At 45.1% G+C, this 19,399-nt stretch overlaps 1 protein-coding gene across 4 annotated transcripts in view; it reads left to right on the plus strand.

The window, feature by feature from the left end:
* The window catches only part of DHX35 (DEAH-box helicase 35), a 65,963-nt gene that overhangs the window by 24,676 nt on the left and 21,888 nt on the right, over positions 1-19,399 (plus strand). For 3 of the 4 annotated variants that reach the window (XR_004679483.1, XM_035006314.1, XM_035006312.1), the window contains exons 7-13: positions 402-471; positions 2,649-2,708; positions 8,860-8,972; positions 10,112-10,208; positions 11,064-11,222; positions 13,377-13,587; positions 17,733-17,857. Coding sequence is in view for 3 of the 4 variants with exons in the window: in XM_035006314.1 (XP_034862205.1) it covers positions 402-471; positions 2,649-2,708; positions 8,860-8,972; positions 10,112-10,208; positions 11,064-11,222; positions 13,377-13,587; positions 17,733-17,857 (835 nt within the window). In the remaining variant the exon portion in view is untranslated. The remainder of the gene's footprint in view (positions 1-401; positions 472-2,648; positions 2,709-8,859; positions 8,973-10,111; positions 10,209-11,063; positions 11,223-13,376; positions 13,588-17,732; positions 17,858-19,399) is intronic. The other variant, XM_035006313.1, reaches the window with a different exon arrangement.

Below are 19,399 nucleotides of genomic sequence, written 5' to 3' on the forward strand. Positions count from 1 at the left end.
CTACACGCGACACAGCTGTGATCACATGTCTCTGTGCTGTTCTCTGCAGCTTAACAGTCTTCAGTGGGTGGGGCCTTGTTCCGATTTTTATGTGCTCTGTGGGGTTATGCGTTATATTGTAATTTAAAATCAGGTATTAGTTCCCGTTAGAATCCACTATGGGTTATAAAACTCTTTAAAGATAGAAATAAATATACTGTTGTCTTCACCAAGATGTGTTGATATCACCATTTTTATTAGCTTAATAATTCCTTCCTTGTCAAGGGGGAGTAACATAGCTCAGCTTTTGATACAAGGTGATTGCATGGGGACTGGACACACAGAAGTCCCTTTGATGATCTGGATGGGATTATGTGGGTGGTTTGTCTGATGCTCACCAAGGTCTTCCCTTTGCTTCTCAGTGCCATCATGCTGGATGAAGCCCACGAGAGGACCTTGTACACAGACATTGCCATTGGCTTGCTGAAAAAGGTGTGACTTCACTGCCAGACTTTTGCTCTTGTGTTTTCATTTTGTTTTATTGCTTGATTAGGAAAGTAATTGTAGCAATTGGGAAAATCCAATCAAATAGGAAGGAAAAAAATTTAAATGATCCATAATTCTCCCCATTCAGAGAAAGTCACTGGTGGAATGTTGGTATGTTTCTTCTTTTTTTGTGTGTGTCTGTGTGTGTACGTGCATCTGTTTTAGCACGATAGGGATTGGACTGTAGGCACTAATTTGTACCTTGCATGTTTCTCTTAATATTACATCAAAATCATGTTTCTGTGTCATTGAATATTCCTTGAAGACATTGTATTTAATAATGTCTATACAATCATATGTCCCTACCATAAAGTATTTGACTCTTCCCTTACTGTTAGGCATTTATATGGCTTCCAGATTTGAAGTATTTGAAATAAAATTGGAATGAGCACCTTTATAATGAAATCTGTTGCATTTCTGTTTTAATTTTTATTTTTTATTCAGACATACTGCAGTAAGAGAAGGGTTTAATGACCCCTCTGTGCCCATCATCTGGATTCAACTATTACAACTCATGGGCAATCTTATTTCAACCTTACCTCTCCTCCCGTCCTGTATTTTCTGATTGTTTTCTTTGAGCATATTCCCAGTCACAGGAGTCTAGAAACAGGGAGTAGACCAAAGTAATTAAAAGCATGGACTCTGGGTCAGATTGCCTGGGTTCAGATTCTGACTGCTGAGTTTACTCATCTCTAAAATGGGAATGAAAGAAGTCTCTACATCTGTGCTAGTATGCTTTCCCCTATGGCAGCCACTAGGCACCTGTGGCAGTCAGCTAATTAAAATAGAATAAAATTAAAAATACAGTTCCTCTGTCACATTGGCCAGATTTCAAGAGCTCTGTAACCACACACGGCTAATGGCTAGTGCATTGGACAGAACCTCTCCATCCTTGGAGAGAGCTCTCTTGGACAGAGCTGTTCTAGATCATCATTTATTGTGAGACTTAAATAAGATCACATAAAATTCTTCAGATGGTACCTGGCACAGGGTCACAAATAGACTGAAGTCCCACCGGTGTACAAATTAGAGCAAGATGCCCGCACTTGGAGGCTGTCCACAGCTAGGTGAGGGGAGGATGTTCTGGGCTTCAGATGCCCCTAGCGCCCTCAGCCGGGCATCTCTGCACGGCCGTGTGCAGAGACCCGGGAATAGCACATCACTTAGTACATGTTAGTTGCCATTGTTCTTGTTGTTTTCATGATGTTATTCTTTGGCCAAAGATTTATACTTTTGATACTGATTAGGGATAATCCCACCTGCTTATTATTCTCTGGGAAGCAGTATAATAAGAGGCTTATTTCACTGAATCTTTGTGAGCCCTGAGTATTAGCCTTAAATAAATCTTGGCCAGTGCGATAGTTGAAAAAGTAATGTCATGTTATCATATATTTTTGCTATGCTTTATATGATCATTTCTTCTCTGCCTGTTGATCATTCCTTTCTTTGAATAACTGTTAAGATCTTTTGTCCATATTTCTGTCTCAGTGTTATCCTTTATTGTTTGTTTGTTTTTAATGTACTTTTTCCTACTTCAACTGCATATACATAGATTCTGACTATCCAGAAATCCAAGTATCAGGAAGAAATGGTTTTACTTTTGGTAAATTCAAATTCAGTTCCTAAAGCTCCTTTAAACTTTCAATAAACATTTTTTTTAATGTTTTTATTTTGGAAAATTTTACTATTTACTTTTTTTTTTTTTTTTTAAAGATTTTATTTATTTATTTGTGAGAGAGAGAATGAGAGAGAGCACATGAGAGGGGGGAGGGTCAGAGGGAGAAGCAGACTCCCTGCCGAGCAGGGAGCCCGATGCGGGACTCGATCCAGGGACTCCGGGATCATGACCTGAGCCGAAGGCAGTCGCTTAACCAACTGAGCCACCCAGGTGCCCGGAAAATTTTACTATTTAAACAATTAGAAAAAATAGTATAATGAACCACCTTCTACCTATGACTTTAATAGTTACCAACTTGTGGTCAGTCTTGTTTCATCTATAAGCTCCCCCCTTGACTCCCCAAAAATACACACACTGATTTATTCTGAAGTAAATTGCAGGTACCATAATATATCATCTGTACGTATCGCACTGTTTCATTTTTTCCTAATGCCTTCTTTTTTAGATTCAGAGAAAGCGAGGGGATCTTCGATTGATTGTAGCTTCAGCCACTCTGGATGCAGAGGTAGGAGCATTTCCTGCCTCACCCTGCTGTTCCCGTAAGCGCTGGAATTGTTGGACATGTTCTTGGGAAGTTACCTTTAGCGAGAGCTTATCTTTCTGGCCTACCTTCCTTATGGGGCCATCTGATGTCCTAGATTCCATATGAGCTTGTGGGTGGAAATTAACCTGTAATTAATTGAGTTCATAATTACTTCCTCGTCTTGTTTCTCTACATACTGTGTTTCTCCCCACATAGGCAGTTTCCTTTTGTTACTTTTTTCAGTATGAGGTTATATTTCTGAAATTTATTTATGACTGTAGCATTTAGGTTTAGGTTTATGTGTACAATTGAAGTTTTCCCTGTACATATAGTAATTTATGTTATAATTTTTATGGCTCAGCTTATACTATTTTTCTCTCTTACCAATTAATATTTTAGTTCAAAACAGCAGTTCAACTCAAATAATTTTGACCACTTGTTATATATGAATATATGTATATAAATATATAACTATAAATATATGAATATATATACACAAGCTCAGCGCGGTGCTGGCTACAGGTGATTCATAACCTCCCTGACTTCTTGGGAAGCAGACACATAAATAGATGTTTACAGATCAGTATGTCAAGGTGCTGAGACAGCCAGAGAGGGGGCTGCTTAAGTCTAGCTGGCTGGAGAACATCCAGAAGCTTTCACAGTGGTGAGATATCCCATTTGGTTTCAAAAGATGCACAGAAGTTTGCCTGATGGGCAGGGGTGGGGAAGGGTGTCCTAAACATGCATGGAACCTCAGGGTCGTGAAATAGTGTGTCTGAGGGGCTGGGAGGCAAGTGGAGGTGGGAGTCTTACTTTGCCTGTAGGGCCCTGTGGGGGACGGTCTCTGCCCCCCAGTCACCTCTCTTGTCACCGCTCTGACTTCATCTCTGTCCAGTCTCTCCCATGCTCCTTACACTCCAGCCTCACCTTGCTGTTCCTCAGAAAAACCCAGGTATGCTTCTACTCTGGGGGGACCCTCTCTGTAGACCATTCTTACCCCACACGTTCTCATGGTTCTTTGCTCATTTCAGTTCAGTCTTGACCATGTATTATCCTCTCAGAGAGGCCTTTCCCGACTACCCTGATGGAAACAGTGCCCTGCTGCTCCGTTGTCTTACTCTGCTTAGTTTTTCTGTTCAGCACTTATTTCCACCTAGCATAAGGTGCATAGCCAAGTGTTTGTTTATTGTGTGTCTTCTATTAGTAAAATATAAGCTCCATGAAGATTGGGACTTTGAATGTCTTACTCATTATTTTATCCCTTTCACCTAAAACAGTGTCTGGCACAGAGTAGATGCTTTAGGTTCAGTGATTTTTGATAGAATGGGAAGCAGTGGGAGATTAAAATGGAGACGCTGGTAGGCATCAGGTGATGGAAGGCATTACAGGCCAAGTGAAGGAGGAAGGATCTACCCAACACCTGTTTGGGAGTCCTGGGATGTGTGTGAGCTGTGGCAGTGACTTGATCACGTTCGAGTTCTAGAAAGATCACTCTGGGTGTTGTGTAGAAGAGGCAAGAGTAGTTGTGGAGATACCAGTCAGCAAGCCAGTTGTGTCAGCCAGCTGACATGTGAAAAGGGCCTGGCTCCTGGCTCCTGGCCTCCCTGTGGCTTCAGGGATGTAGAGCAACTGAGGGAAGAAACTCAGCATGGCTAAGAGGGGTGTCTCCGTGCATAGCCTGGCTGGTTTCTTGGACCTTCTCACAGGCTGTAGGAGCTTGTTGTCTTCAGTCTGCACATGATAGCCTTTGGGTCAAAGCTCTTTGTTGCCCTCTTGAATTACTTCTCAACCCCCTAAGCCCATGGCACCCACCGGAACGCCGGTTTAGGGGCTACACCCAGCCTCACCTCCCGCCATCGCCTCCATGCCCACGTGGCACAGAATGTCTTCCTCTGTTTTACTTTTTACCTTCGTCACCCCCTCTCTCTCTTTTAAAAACGAACAGTTGTTACTGTGTTTTGAAAATTACCATGTCTGAGTCTTTTCTTAGAATTGTTAATATTTATCGCTTCCAATATCCTTTTGTTGTCTTTTGGTGTGGCACAGAGATTTAAAAAAAGAGCTTCTTTCCAATCTGCCTACAATAGTTGGTTTAGGTAGACTTTCTGGAAGTTTTTTCAAGTGGAAAAATGGAGTGTAGGAAACTTGGCCTGGCCTGGGGTGTGCTCTGACGCAAGGCACGCTGGGCCTTCAGTAGCCATCAGCTGGGCCTTCGGTGGCTGGGACCTTCACTCCTTCACCCATCCTTGCCCAGTGTGTGTGTCTGAGCTGGGACCTGGCGGGTGGAGTCCTTCCTCTGTGACTGAGGGCATGCGGGGCGTGGGAGTCCTAACGTGAGAGTAGGAGGGTGAGGAGGGAAAGCAGTGGGCTGAGGGGGGGAGGGGGGAGAGTGGAGATGGCATGTGGCTTTGGGCAGCATTGGACCTGGAGGCCCAGGCCTGCCGGACCCCCTCCCTGGTGCCCCAGCTGCTAGGTCTATGGGTGACAGACTAATTCTAAGCCCTGCTGCCTGGAGGGATAGATGCCCTCTACTCTGGTTTCGCTCAGGGCCCAGGGTGACCCAGCCTGGTGGTGTCCCACCAGTGACAGCAGCTGGGAGGCAGAGGCGGAGTATGAGCGGGCTGATCACATCGTTGCCTTGATTGGGTTAGCTGCTTTGTTAATGTAAGCCTAACTATGCGAGCTGTTATAGAGCATGACCAGGTAGAATTATGAAGTATTAATGTTTTTTTTAAGATTTTATTTATTTATTTGACAGAGCGTGCACAAGCAGGGGGAGCATCAGGCAGAGGCAGAGGGAGAAGCAGGGCAGGGAGCCCGCTGCGTAAGGCTCTATCCCAGGATCCTGGGATCATGACCTGAGCCGACAGCAGACGCTTAACCGACTGAGCCAGCCAGGTGCCCCTAATTATGAAGTATTAATTGACCATTGTATCACTAGCTATTGTTTTTCTTTTATTTGTTTCCATCCACATGGCAGGAAATAGGGTTGCTGACAACTCCTACAGTTCTTTTGTCATCGGTTCAGCTTCTTGGAGAGAGACTAATTTCTCTTTCCAGATTCCTAGAGAAGGAACTGGGAGTCACCTGGGTCAGGTACCCACTCTGAACCAATCTGCATGGACCAAGGGCTGTTGGCCCAGGGTGGGCGTGTTGTGTAGACATGGCTGCTGGGAGCTCACTTCTGTGGGTCAGGTCTGAGCAGCTACCAGGGAAGGAAGACGGCCCAGCAGATGTGCACATCATTTACATTCTGTTTCAGACTGTCCTCTTGCTTTTTGTCATTTTATGTTCCTTGCTGTGTGTCTGTGTCGGTGTGAGCCCACCTGTTTAAAACCTGACTCACGCTCTCCTTTTCCCTGTGAAATGAACTCATCTTCATCTCACTCTTGCCTTTCCTTCACTGTCCCACAAGGCGTATGCTGTTGATACCAGATTTATTTGCTCTCTAGTCTGTACTTTTCTGTATGTGCATATTTTATATTTCCAGGTAAAGATAAAAGATACATATCTTAAGGATAGAGATCTCATGCTTTCTCGGTAAATGCTGAATTTTATTTCTTGAAAGAATAACTTCTGGTCTGCTCTGTTCAGCACCACATTGTCAGGAATGAGGTGTCCTCCCTGTTCTGCCTGCCTTCTTGGTAACATTCAGCTCCGTTCACCAAGTCGTTCTTAAAATCTTCCTCTGTCTGCAGCTTTGGAATACCTGCCGTCTCCCCTCTTTCTTGCCTCCCTGAGGCATCCCCCTCAGACTCCTTTGCTGGCTGCTCTTCTTCCTCAAGGCTGCCCACCTCCATGGCCCCTGGTTCAGCCGACGCTTTGTGCTTGTGGCCGTCCTGACCGTGTTCCTGTGCTCCAGAAACTCACAGACCTGTGAGTCCTGCTGCCCTGTGACTGTTGGCTTCTCTGTGGCAGTCCCTCTCTCATCGTGGTCATTCAAGACCTCCTTTGCTTTAGAAAGTGTTCTCCCAGACTAAGAAGTAACCCCCTCCTCCCCAGCGTGCACGTGCGTGCGCTTGCACTCACCGATTGCCAGGCCCCATTGCTCATACCTCTGGCACGCTTCGCTTTTGCCTGGCCCCTGCCCAGTGTTGGCCTTCATTCTCTCCTCTGAGCTATTCCAGTACCTTCCCGAATTAGCTTGCCTCCAATCTCTTATTGTCCCTGCCCTCCTCCACAACGGCCACCCGAGCCAGGCATCTGCAATACCGGTCTGATGACGTCATGCCCATGCTCACTGCCCCTGTCTTTCCCATCAAATGAAGTGCCCGTGAAGCATGACATTTGGGCCCCTTCAGAGTGATAATAAGATCACTTACTGAGTACAATTCTAGGCCAGACTGGTGCTGACTGCAGTCCGCACCCAGGGTAGATGGCAGTTTGTCCTTTTGTAGACGAGAGGACTAACTCAGAACAGGGCTGGCCTGCCCTAGACCTTGGGCTCTCTCCTTTGTCGGTGGCCCCTTCATGTCTTAGTCTACACTCTGCTGTCATCCTGGGAAGGGTTGCCCCTTCTTCTTCCAGGCAGTAATAGTCTTCCTCGTCCATTCAGGCTTTACCAGGGGGTACTCCTGCCTCCATGAAACCTTCCCTGAAAGCCGCTCAGCGTTGACCTTTCGTTCTTGCTGCGTAACTTTTGACTTTTTTCTGGTTATGTGGTCATTCTGCCTCGGTTTGTGTTATGATTGGTTCTTGGTGTGCCCGTCCCCCCGGATTATTCACTCTTTTGGGGTGTGGGGGAGCTGTCTCTTCTCACTTGTTTGTATATCACTTGTAGCCTGCCTGTGCTATGCACACCACGGGACACAGGAGGGCTGAAGTCACTTGAACCGAATTGAGCCAAAAGGGAAGTGAAGAATGGTGCCAGGAGGTCCTTCGTAGCACAACATGGTTCTTTTGTTGGCATGATGCACTTTTACGTCTTTGCTTACTCTTCTCAGATACAACTTTGAGGTCAGCACATCGCACCCCATTATTCTGTAGTTCAGTCCAGTCAGCTCTTGTAGAGGTGCTCCTCCATGTCCATTCACTGCATTCGATGCAGTCCTCAGTGCACCCCGGGCTCCCGGTGTCCAGGAGCAGGCATCGGCATGGTTAGTAAAGATACACGGGGAAGTAAAGGAGGCAGGACTGTGGTCACATAGCCAGACCTCCTAGGATAACAGAAAGCGATGCCCAGCCAGGCCTCAGGGGGACTGTTGAATATCACCGGTGGGGCCCCGATGATGTACTCCCCCCAGCAGGATTTCCATGTCCCTCCACCACCGACACAGCAGCTTCCCCTCTGGCCCTCACCCCCCTGCACAGAAGCGTCTCTGTGTATCTGGGGTCAGGCTCCCCGTGAGGGGATCTTCAGTGGAATCTCCCTGTCCCGTCTTCGGCCAGAGCTCTCATGCCAGGCCTCCCCGTAGTCTGCCAGTCTGGCGGTCAAGTGTGCCGTCGAAGAAGGCGTAGCCACCTGTCCTGGAGGGACTGCCAGGAGCTACTTCTCAGGGTACTGTGGCAGTGCCGGGCAAGTGCCTACTGGGCGACCTGCCCAGACGGGGTGGTGTGTTAACTGCCACAGGGCTTGGGGATGGGGGAGACACTGTCCCGGCCTGCAGTCTGGGGAGGTTGTGGTAAACCTGTATGCGTCTGTAGCTGCAACACTAGGGCCGTACCTAGCGTTCCTAGAGGTGCAAGTTCTCTTTATACCTTGACGACCTGTGTGGTCAGATACGTGCTTTTCTGATTAAAACTACACATCAGCCTGATTTAATCTGTATTTAATTTGAATCACACCTTTAGTAAGATACAGGGGATAAAAATAAGAAAAGTAATACTGCAGCTACATGTTGACCCAGATGCATTAGTGAATAATACAGTTTTGAATTCTAACCTGTATTTTATCAAACCTTAGTAAAGAGTCTGGTATTGAAGTGTGATTTCTCAAAATTGCAATAATTAAAAAAAAATAGTATTTTTAGTAGTTATTTTGTAACCCGTAGTCTGTGTTATATATATATCCAGTCTCTACTACCCACCCCCTGCTCTGCCAGTTTTAAATTATTTTCTTTCTTTCGGTGAGTTACTGTGAACCTTTTTTTTTTTTTTTTGAGAGAAATGAAGTACTCTTTTTTTTTTTTAATAGAAATTTCGGGATTTCTTTAATCAGAATGAAACCAATGACCCAACGAGGGATACTTGTGTGATCCTCACAGTAGAAGGGCGAACATTTCCAGTGGATATCTTTTATCTACAAAGGTTTGATGATAACTTGCATTTTGTGTGTGTGTGTATGTGTGTGTGTGTGTGTATTCACCTGAATAGTCAGGGAACTTCCACCTATTTTATTTAGGTTTTCATTTTTTCAAATCCAACCAGAAGCTAAATACAATTGGAAACCAGTAAGCACTAAGTTTTACTCCAAAGGAGTAGGATCATTCAGATTTATTCCATAAAAGTATGCAACCCTTAAGTATACTTGCATTTTTAATGATGGTGATTAGCAAATTGGGCCTGAGTTATGGAATGAGAAGCCACTGTATCTGCTTGCCGCCCCAAGGGCAATATATCAGGCTGCTGAGAGGAGCATGTTTTGTGTCTCCTGTCATTGATAGGATGTTCTGGAACCCTGCTCAGTATCACTGCTGAATGCAGTTGAAACTCTTGACACTGATGTGTAAATTTCTATGAGTCTGTGGTCAGTAGCTCAGTTGGAAAGAGCAAAGTGGTAACAAGATTACAGGGAAGAGGCTTGATAGTCTTCAGAACTGGGGTTTCCAAGACTGCCTGTCTCTGAGGGCAGCAGTGATACTTTGAATCATTTGTTCTTAGCTCTCTACATCTTAGCAAGAAGGCCTGGTTGACATGGTTGGGAGGAGCCCCCTTAGATAGGAAGAGACCATCCTAATTACCTAGTCACTGGACAAAGACCAGGAGCCTGGTACAGTGGTTGATAAATCTGGAGAGTTGTGGGTTTGACTTGTTGAGTTTTTCTTGCTGGATAGCATATCTGTTAGCTCTGAACAGCCTACTCAGACATGTTGCTAGTGGTCAGGAGGGAAAGTGGAAAGTGTGGGATTTGGCATTGGGACCGCAGTGCCCGATTTTCATTGACCAGGTATCTTTGCATGCTAAAGATAGCACATTTATTTGCATGGGTTTTTATTTCTTTGCAAATAAAGCTAAGAATCATGGTATACATGTAATTATGGATTACTTTTGGATGCTGCCTTTAAAAAAAAGAAGAAAAGGGAGTGAATGTTTATTTATTCATATACTGTTTACCTCAGGCAGGCCCAAACTGACTTTCATGAAGCTTTGCTGCCAGATTATTAGGGTAATTAATCTATAATTAATGAACATGTCTAGCGATGAATTTATATCGTACATTTTTTCAGTCCTGTTCCAGATTATATCAAATCAACTGTAGAAACTGTGATGAAAATTCACCAGACAGAGGGAGATGGAGACATACTAGCATTTCTGACTGGACAGGTAATTCCACTGGAATTTTCTCTGATGAACGGACACGTTAAGGCAGCACCAAAATTAAACAGGGGCCTGTTCCTTTACTTAGCCATTCATTTCATGTTTTATTGTGTTTTGTGTTTACTTAATTGCATACAGAATTGTTTGGATTGATGTCATTCATCTACTGACTAGGTTGTCAGGGAATCATTAGTTCCCAGCTATTCTGTCTGCAGAGGGTTCAATATATTTTAAATTTATTAGTTGAGTCCAGAGTAAATGATGTAGTCAGTGGCTGTTTTGTTTACTACAATGAAATATTGCGTTAGGTACATTTTGTGCATGTGTGTTGCTCCTGCAAGCCTCTTTCCCATTGATACCGCTCCTCCTGGAGGTGGTTACTGGGCATATCTCTGGAAGGACAACTGAACAAGCCCAAGAGCACTGTTCAGAACCGCCCTCCCGCCATAATCTTTTCCACTGTCAACACTTTCCATGGTACCGTAATCTCTTCTGGGGAAAGCTTCTAGTGATTGCATGTGTCACTGCTTGTCCTTATGTATGACATGCTTTGTTTGGCCACAGTACATGAAAGCCAAGTAAGATAGGTTTGGTTTTGTTTATCAGGAGCTCTTCTATTCACTGCAGATAGTATAGATTTCAGTAATGAATCTGACACTTGCAAATTTTCACCCCATAGGCACCGCTGTTCAGTAGCATTTGATTGAAAACCACCCCCAAGCAGAGTGTGGTCACACTAGAAATCATGACTCTGACCGCAATTAAAACTCTGATCCCGATTTTCATTTTCTTTCAAGTCTGATAAAATGTGCTTTGGATTGATCTTGGTTTCTTTGGTTTTTCCTGGTTGGGTGTCTTTAGGAAGAGGTGGAGACTGTCGTGTCTATGCTGATTGAGCAGGCTCGGGCGCTGGGTCGAACTGGGATGAAGAGACACCTCCGGGTTCTCCCCATGTACGCAGGACTACCTTCCTTTGAGCAAATGAAAGTGTTTGAAAGGGTGTCCCGCAGCGTCAGAAAGGTGAGACTAACCCGATGACCAGGGCCGTTTGCAGCCAGCTGGGGTCGTGTCGGTGCCCCTTTCCTATGCACTGGGAAGACTTTTTTTTTTTTTTTTAATTGAAGTGAAACTTGCTAAATGGGAAGGTTTCTTTAAGAGTTTTAAGTCCGTGCTTCTGTGCGGTGGATCTAAAAGCACACAATAAATCGTATGTTGTAGAGATTTCTAAACCTGCCTCACAGAAGGGTCACTCTGACAGTAATTACCAGAGCAAGTGACTTCTCTTTGCCTCTTTTCCGCCTGCTCAGTATTTCCCCACGGCACAATGCTAGCTTGGCTTAAATGACTGTCTGGGTGAATTGTGATCAGTCAGGAACAATAGCTAAATTACTACAAATGGTTTCTTTTTTTTTTAAAGATTTTATTTATTTATTTGAGAGAGAGAGAATGAGATAGAGAGCATGAGAGGGGGGAGGGTCAGAGAGAGAGGCAGACTCCCTGCTGAGCAGGGAGCCCTATGTGGGACTCGATCCCGGGACTCCAGGATCATGACCTGAGCCGAAGGCAGTTGCTTAACCAACTGAGCCACCCAGGCACCCTACAAATGGTTTCTAAGCCATTTGTTTTAGACATCAGTTAGCCTATGAAGCCAAATTTAAATCAGTTAATTCAGGGCGTGGCTTAAAAATATTTAGCCTTGAAATTGGGGTGGGGGAGGGTGTGGTGAGAAGCACTGGTTGGAAGGAACCAGCAGACAGCCAGTCTATGTCCTGCTCATCACCCCCTGGGCCTTACTTGGCTTTCCTTCCCATTAGATGAGGAAGGCATAGAACTAGCCCGAAGCTGGCTTATTGTAGCTGTTTATCAGCAAGTGGCAGAGAGGACAGTAGGTGAGGGATGGTCTGAGGGTCCACTCCCAATTCAGGCCCCTTGGAAGAAGGTGCTCAGCCTCATGGCCATTGGGATGAAGCACCTCAAGTCGGCCCCGCCACATGTGAACTGTGGCCAGTCAGTCAGGAGGCCTGGATTTTGTGCCTGAGTTACTCTGTGCCTGGTTGAGTTACTCAGTCTCAAGCCCAGTTTTTTCAGCTGTGAAACATAAATAAGAACCTTTGGATCGGTGGTTCTCTGGTGTAAAATCTTAAATGTCTACTGTATAAAAATGGTAGGAAGATTTTTATAAGATGATAGATACAAAAGTGCCTTTAAAAAGTTCTAAATGCTGTCTATCTATACGTGTTCCTTGCTTCTCATAACCTTCCAGGGGCAGTGCCCGGTGCACTTGAGATAAAATGTAAACACCTCACAGTGGCCCAGAGACAGCACGTGATCTGGCCCTTGCTGTCCTCCAGCCTCATCTCGTCCTTCCTCTGGATTCTGGCCTCCCTGCCTGTTTCTCCTTTCTGTGAACTCTTTCTTCTGCTTGGATCTCTAGAGGGTTGCCTGCCTCTTGTTACTCAGGCCTCAGTTCAAAATCTTTGTTTAGAGAGGCTTTCCCTGGCCATCCAGAGTAGCACAGCCCACTATTATTAATACACAGGGAACGCCTTAAATGCTATGTAATGTTGTATTACTGCTCTTTGGCATTTTGTTCATGGTATTTGTCACTCTGAGGTTATCTGCTTGTTTATGTTCACTGCTTCTCCACCCAAACACACTAGAATGCAGACTCTGGGAGAACAGGGGCCTTGTCTTCCTTGTTCATACATGCCCAGCACTTTGAACAGTGCCTGCAAAACACAGACTTTCAGAAAATAGTTCCAAGTGTGAGTGAATGAATGAATAAAGATGTTCAAGGTGGTGATTTGCTTTAGTTGTGCAGAAGGCAAAAACTAACATTTGTTGAGTATTTATTATGGGCCAAGCACCAAGCTGTAATTGCTTTATGGATATTTCACGTTTGATGCCCCCACAACCCAACAGGGGGTGAATATTCTGTAGATGAGGGACTGGCAGGAATTTAAGTAACTTGCCCAAAGTCACACCTTGGAGAATTCAAACCCAGGGCACCCTGACCCTAAAACTCCTGTTCTTTCCAGTATATTAAACTGCCTCTTACAGATCCTACACTGTTGGACATATCCTTAATAAATCTTTTAGGATTTTGAGTAGTTTCTTAAAAGTGAAAAGAACCAAATAACTTCTCTTTTTACTTTTCTTGCCGTGGGGACTTAGGTGATAGTGGCCACCAATGTGGCCGAAACCTCCATTACAATCAGTGGGATTGTGTATGTGATCGACTGTGGCTTTGTGAAACTCCGAGCCTACAATCCCAGGACGGCCATTGAGTGCTTGGTGGTGGTCCCGGTGTCCCAGGCATCAGCCAATCAGCGCGCAGGACGTGGTGGCCGCAGCCGCTCGGGAAAATGTTACCGCCTTTATACAGGTTAGTGTGGCGTTCCTTCAGGGCTTTTGACTTTCTCCTAGTTAGTCTGAGCGCTGGAGAGTATCACAGATGTTTCCCCCATGTGCAGAACTTCACATAAAATCCAGACTCCCCCCTCACCAGGCCCTCTGTCCCTTGGCCCCGCTGCTCTCTTTGCTACTGCTCCCCTTGGCCGAGGTTGGCCCATGAGTCCCCAGTTATTGCCATCCCCATTCCCAGCCTAATGTCTGGGTGTAGACCTCCCTGTAGTCTGAGCCACGTGTCTCGGGTCCTGTCTTTCTTACCTTTCCGTCAGCTTAACATGCTGCTTTCTTGTTCTGGGAAGAACGAGAATCCTGACTCCTATGAGGCCTCACAGGGGGTTCCATCTTTGCCTCTGGTTCAGAGCATCTTTGCAGAGTGAAAATGGCAGGCTCTGTCCTGAGACCACTGATAGAAAGCAAATAGTTGTTCAGCTCCTGCTCTGCGCCAGGCACCATGCTAGGCTCTGAAGGAGCAAGATAAAATTATGATAAAGACTATCCCAGCTCTTCGGGAACTTTCTCTCCAGCTTGAAGGCAGCCTTGCCCTCGACAGTGATATGTCCAGAGCTTCTCTCTCTCTCTCTCTGTGCCTCTCTTTTGTGGGTGATGGCACCAAGATTTCTCCTCAGTTGTCCAGACTTAATTTTCACATTATTATTATTATTATTTTTTTAAGATTTTATTTATTTATTTGAGACAGAGAATGAGAGAGAGAGAGCACATGAGAGGGGGGAGGGTCAGAGGGAGAAGCAGACTCCCTGCTGAGCAGGGAGCCCGACGTGGGACTCGATCCAGGGACTCCAGGATCATGACCTGAGCCGAAGGCAGTCGCTTAACCAACTGAGCCACCCAGGCGCCCTTTCACATTATTTTTAATCCTCTGTCCAGCATCCATGTGCGCTCACTTCCCAAATCCAGGGGTTTTGTCATTTGTCTCTTCTTTCCTTCCGGTTACCATCACCCTTGTGCAGTCCTTATTTTTTCTTGTAGCGAATGTTTACAGAGCACCTGCTGTAGGCCAGCCACTGTGCCAGGGTTTGGAGATCTTGGGCTAGGTGAGACGTGGTCTGTGGGCACGTGGTGGACAGCCAGGTGCTGGAGGCAGCCCTGCAAACAGGTTGGCATATTATGGTGTGATAGGGTCGCCATACCGGAATGAGCCTTGCAAGCAGAGCACAGGGAGTTATCCTACCGGGGAGGGCTTCACAACTGAGCATTTGTGCCTGATCTTACTGGCCACCCAGCGGTTCTCCAGGGGAAAGGAGAGCACCAGGCAGAGGGAATGGAATGTTACAGGTATGTGGTGGGGAGGAAGCAGGTAAGGGGAGTATCCATGGGAGGGGGCAGGCAGAGCCAGAGGCTAGGGCGATAAGGAGGAAAGATGGGAGAGGAAAGAGAGCACCGAGGGTTAAAAGGCATCTGGAAATTTAGAAGAAGAGAAAGTTTCAGAATACTTGAAAACAAATGTATTGAGGTGCAATTCATAACACATAAAGCTAACCATTTTAAATCAAACTGTTCAGTGGGATTTAATTACATCCGCAGTGTGCATCACTGCCTCTGTCTAGTTTCAGAATATTTCCCTCACTCTGTACCCATTAAGCAGCTTCTCCGCACTCCTCCCTGGAGACCACCAGTCTGTTCTGTCTCCATGGGTTTATCTGTTTAGGATATTTTGTATAAATGGGATCATAAATATGTGACCTTGTGTGTCTGGCTTCTTTTATTTAGCGTAATGAATGCTAAATGTTTTCCAGGTTCATCTCTGTTATATTAGTGCTTCATTCTTTTTTTTTTTTTTTTTTTCTTAAGAGAGGGAGAGTGGGGTTGGGGGCAGGGGGGAGAGGGAGAGAGAGAATTTCAAGCACGCCCCCGCCCAGCACAGAGCCCAACTTGGGGCTCAGTCTCACAACCCTGAGATCATGACCTGAGCTGAAATCAAGAGTTGGCTGCTCAACCGACTGAGTCACCCAGGTATCCCAGTGCTTCATTCTTTTTTATGGCTAAATAATAGTTCATGGATGGATATGCCACAATTAATTTTTCTATACATCAGTTGATTATTTCCACCTTTTGGCTTTTGTGAATAGCTGGTACTATGAAATTGTGTTTTGAGTACCTGTTTTTAATTCTTTTGAGCATATACCTGGGAGTGAAATTGTGGGGTCATACATGTTGAACTTTTTGAGGAACTCAGGCTATTTTTAAAGAGGAAATGGCCCGCGTATCTCATCCTCCAAAGAAATAAAGTCACAGAATGCAGACTAAAGGTAGGTCGATTTGGTTGAAAGATCACCAGCCTCCTTAGCAGGAGCAGTTTTAGTGGACTGGGGCTGGGTAGGGCCCACCTGACAGTAATGGGGTACACTAGCATCCAGCCTCTAGGCTTTCTTGGCTGACTGGCTTTCAGATGAGCTTTCACAGAGTGTAGTCCTGAGCAGGGTGCTATGTGCTCAGACCCTCAACTGTTTCCCAGAATCCTCCAGGACTTTTCCTGGCTTATGTTCTCCCACTATCCACATACCTGCCCTACACTGCATCCCAGCTGCACTCCGCTCTTCCTAAACGCACTTTCTGTTTTTCTACATCCACATCTCATATCTTTGATACCTTTCCTTGGGCTGTTTCCTCTGCCCAACAGATCCCCCTTATCCTTCAAATCCTCTCGCAAATGACAACTTCCTCATGAAGTGACCTCACATGCCTTTTTGCAATGACTGTTTCCTCCTTCCCTGAGCCTCCACTCTCCTTCAGGAGGACTGTTCACTGGGACCTGGCCTTGGAGGTGACTGTTTTTGGTCTTGGTTCCAGGCCCTTTCATATCACTGAAGCTTCTGGAGGCTGTTCCTGCTGCTCTTGGCCCAGGGCCTCACACACTTGGTCTTTAGTAGAGTTTAATTGGATGTCATAAACTCTTGGGCAGCACTGTTTCCTGTGAGCGGCTTCTCAGCAGGGTCGTCCTGGTATCTGAGAACATCGATTCTCCCTCTGTCAGCAGTATGCTTGGAAAATGTGGTTATCCTACCAAAAAGCTATCCCCCAAATGCTCTTGAAACTCAAAAGGAATGTTCCATCTGGAACTTCCTGCTGTTTCTTGTTCTTCAGCATCTCCCAGTTAGACCCGTGCCTGTGGCCATTTGTATCAGTTGGTCCACAGAACATTGGTTATCTGTTCACTCACAACCTTTTTGAAAAAGTTCTTCAGTGATAGTGCTATTTCTTCATGACACCTCTTGTTGTTTTCTTTCTCTAGTTAACAAAAGCCTTATGATCTGCATGGAGGTTGGGCCAGCCTCTACTTAAGGAGGGTGTGCAGTTAAAATGTTGACTGATGTGAGAGGGATTTTGTGGATGGAGCCTTCTCTATATAACCTATAAGCTTTCTGAATATATACCAAAGTGATTTAATCCCTTCCTCCCTCTCCCCGCCCCCCTCACCGCCCTGTTTGTCAGGCTTTTATGAAAAGGCCTCCAGGGTCTCTTCCTCCCTACCCCCTCTCCTGCCCCTCCCATCTTGGCACCTCTATGCCTTGTGGTGCTTTTTCCTGTTGGAGGTCACCTTTTGTTCCTGATGGGGCATGTAAACATTCGTTGATCTGTTTGGTGACCAGATTTTGAGTGTGATGCGGGCCTGGCTCGTTGGTTTTAAAAGTTAGATTTGGACAACTTTTGCTCTTTGTAAGATTTGGTCTTTTCTTATATTCTGGTTATCATTTTGGTGATTTACTTTGAGATTGTTCTTTGCTTATAGTTACAGGTCTTGCCTTCCAGACTTACTGCAGCCCCAAGCAGAGGGCCTGGGTGCCAGTCGTGATCCAGCACATACCTGTGGCTTTGATTTCATGTTCTGCTGACAAAAAGCACATTAAAAAAGCATCCTATAGTAAAAGAGCAGACTTGTATAAAGATATATTATTTATAAAGATATAAACTGCTAAGGTACCTTTTAAATAGAATGGTCTTTTCTAAATGTGAAACTACTCCATGTCGAGATATCATATGCATCTGATCCTAGAGTCTTCAAGCCTCTCTTTAGAGAAGGAAAACTATCCCGTGGGCATCATGATGATTGCATTTGATTGTGGCATTTGACCCCAAATAGTTCTGATTTCTTATCCTCAGAGGAAGCCTTTGACAAGCTGCCTCAATGCACTGTCCCTGAGATGCAGCGTAGCAATCTGGCGCCTGTCATCCTACAGCTGAAAGCGCTAGGGATCGACAACGTCCTCAGGTTCCACTTCATGTCGGTAAGTCCTGCCTTCTCTCTGGAATGCCCACGGGCAAATGTCGGGACATAAGATTAGAATGCATCACTTTTTGGTTTTGGTTTTGGTTTTGTTTTTTTTTTAATTTCCCCTTAGCTCGTGTGTCGTGTGCCTACTTTGGACCAGGCCCCGTGCAGGGTATGGGGGAGCAGGGCCAGACAGGGCAGACACAAATCCTGTTCTTGCCTGGGGGGGTGTGGATGACAAGTAAGAGGGTAGTTGCCGTGTGTGGGTCCAGTGCTCTGAGACAAAGGAAGGGCCCCCAGCCTGGTTAGTCTTGTGCGGAGTGAGACCTGAAACCCAAGTAGGACTTCACCAGGTCAGGAGGTGGGGAGATCCGGGACGGCGAGTGTGTGGAGGTCTCCGTGAGGGAGTGTCACAGCTGGGGGAGCCAGGAGGGCTGTGATAGAGCTGCGGGGGAGGTCCTCGTGGCTGATCGCCCTTCTGCTTTTTTCCTGGGGTAGGTCCCTGGAGTAGAATTACTGGGTCAAACAGCCATAGTGTTTTGTACATCCTTGCTGTGTGGCCAGATTGCTGTAAGCTCCAGCAGCGCACGCTGCCCCACACAGTGCCTCTGCCATGCATGCCGTGGTACTTTCTTTTAGAGGTTTGCTTCTTTGTTGATGTCAGGAGGGAGAAGGGTAGGGAGGACAAATATCTGTACCTTATTATTTGATTTCTCAAAAGACAGTTTAAAAAAAAAACGTTTATTGTCCACTTTATATTTCTTCTGAATTGTTAAGCCATTTATCTGTTAGAATTAGTGTTTATTGTGGTTTTTAAGAGTCCTTTAATTATTAAAGACATTAATCTTTGTTTATAGTATTTCTTGCAAATGGTTTTTTAGTTATTTGTATTTTATTGTTTTTTTATTTATTTTTTTTAATGTGCAGACATATAAGTATTTCCACAGTAAAATCTTTCTATCTCTGTCTCTCTGATTTCTTCTGTTATTCCTGTTCTTATGAAGCACTTCCCCACATCTAGGTCAGTTAGTAAACATTCAGTCATATTTTCTTCTTGAATTTTTATGATTTGAAGACTAGCGTTTTATCTCTTGTTCTATCCCAGCTGCATTGTTATGTGGTGTGAGAAGCCCGGATTCTCAGATAATAAAGTCCCTCATGTCATATATGTCATGATGAACTAGGTGAATGAAGGAATAGAAAATACCAGTCTCTCTCCCAAAGAAAACAACTGTGTGTTTATCATAAGTATGGAAAAAATATACTCTTTGATTATTGGTGTATGCAAGAAATTATAGAGAAGGTAAACAGTATATGCAAATTAAAAGCTTCAGAAAAGCCTCCTGTCTAAGATGAAAGGAAAACATATAATGGCAAAAATGATATATCAGCGTCTCGAAAGCTGCAGTTTTTCAAGCATCATTTGGAATAAATATCCACAGAAGAAAGAGCTAAAGGAAAGGAAGCCACACAAATAGTAAACTAACATTGGAACATGTTTGGCTTCTCTAGAAGAGAAATAAGTGCAAACTGAAATAGCTGTAAGGTACCACTTCAC

This window comes from Mirounga leonina, unplaced genomic scaffold (assembly GCF_011800145.1).
Source record: "Mirounga leonina isolate KUSES-001 unplaced genomic scaffold, KU_Mleo_1.0 Mir_150, whole genome shotgun sequence".
NCBI lineage: Eukaryota > Metazoa > Chordata > Mammalia > Carnivora > Phocidae > Mirounga > Mirounga leonina.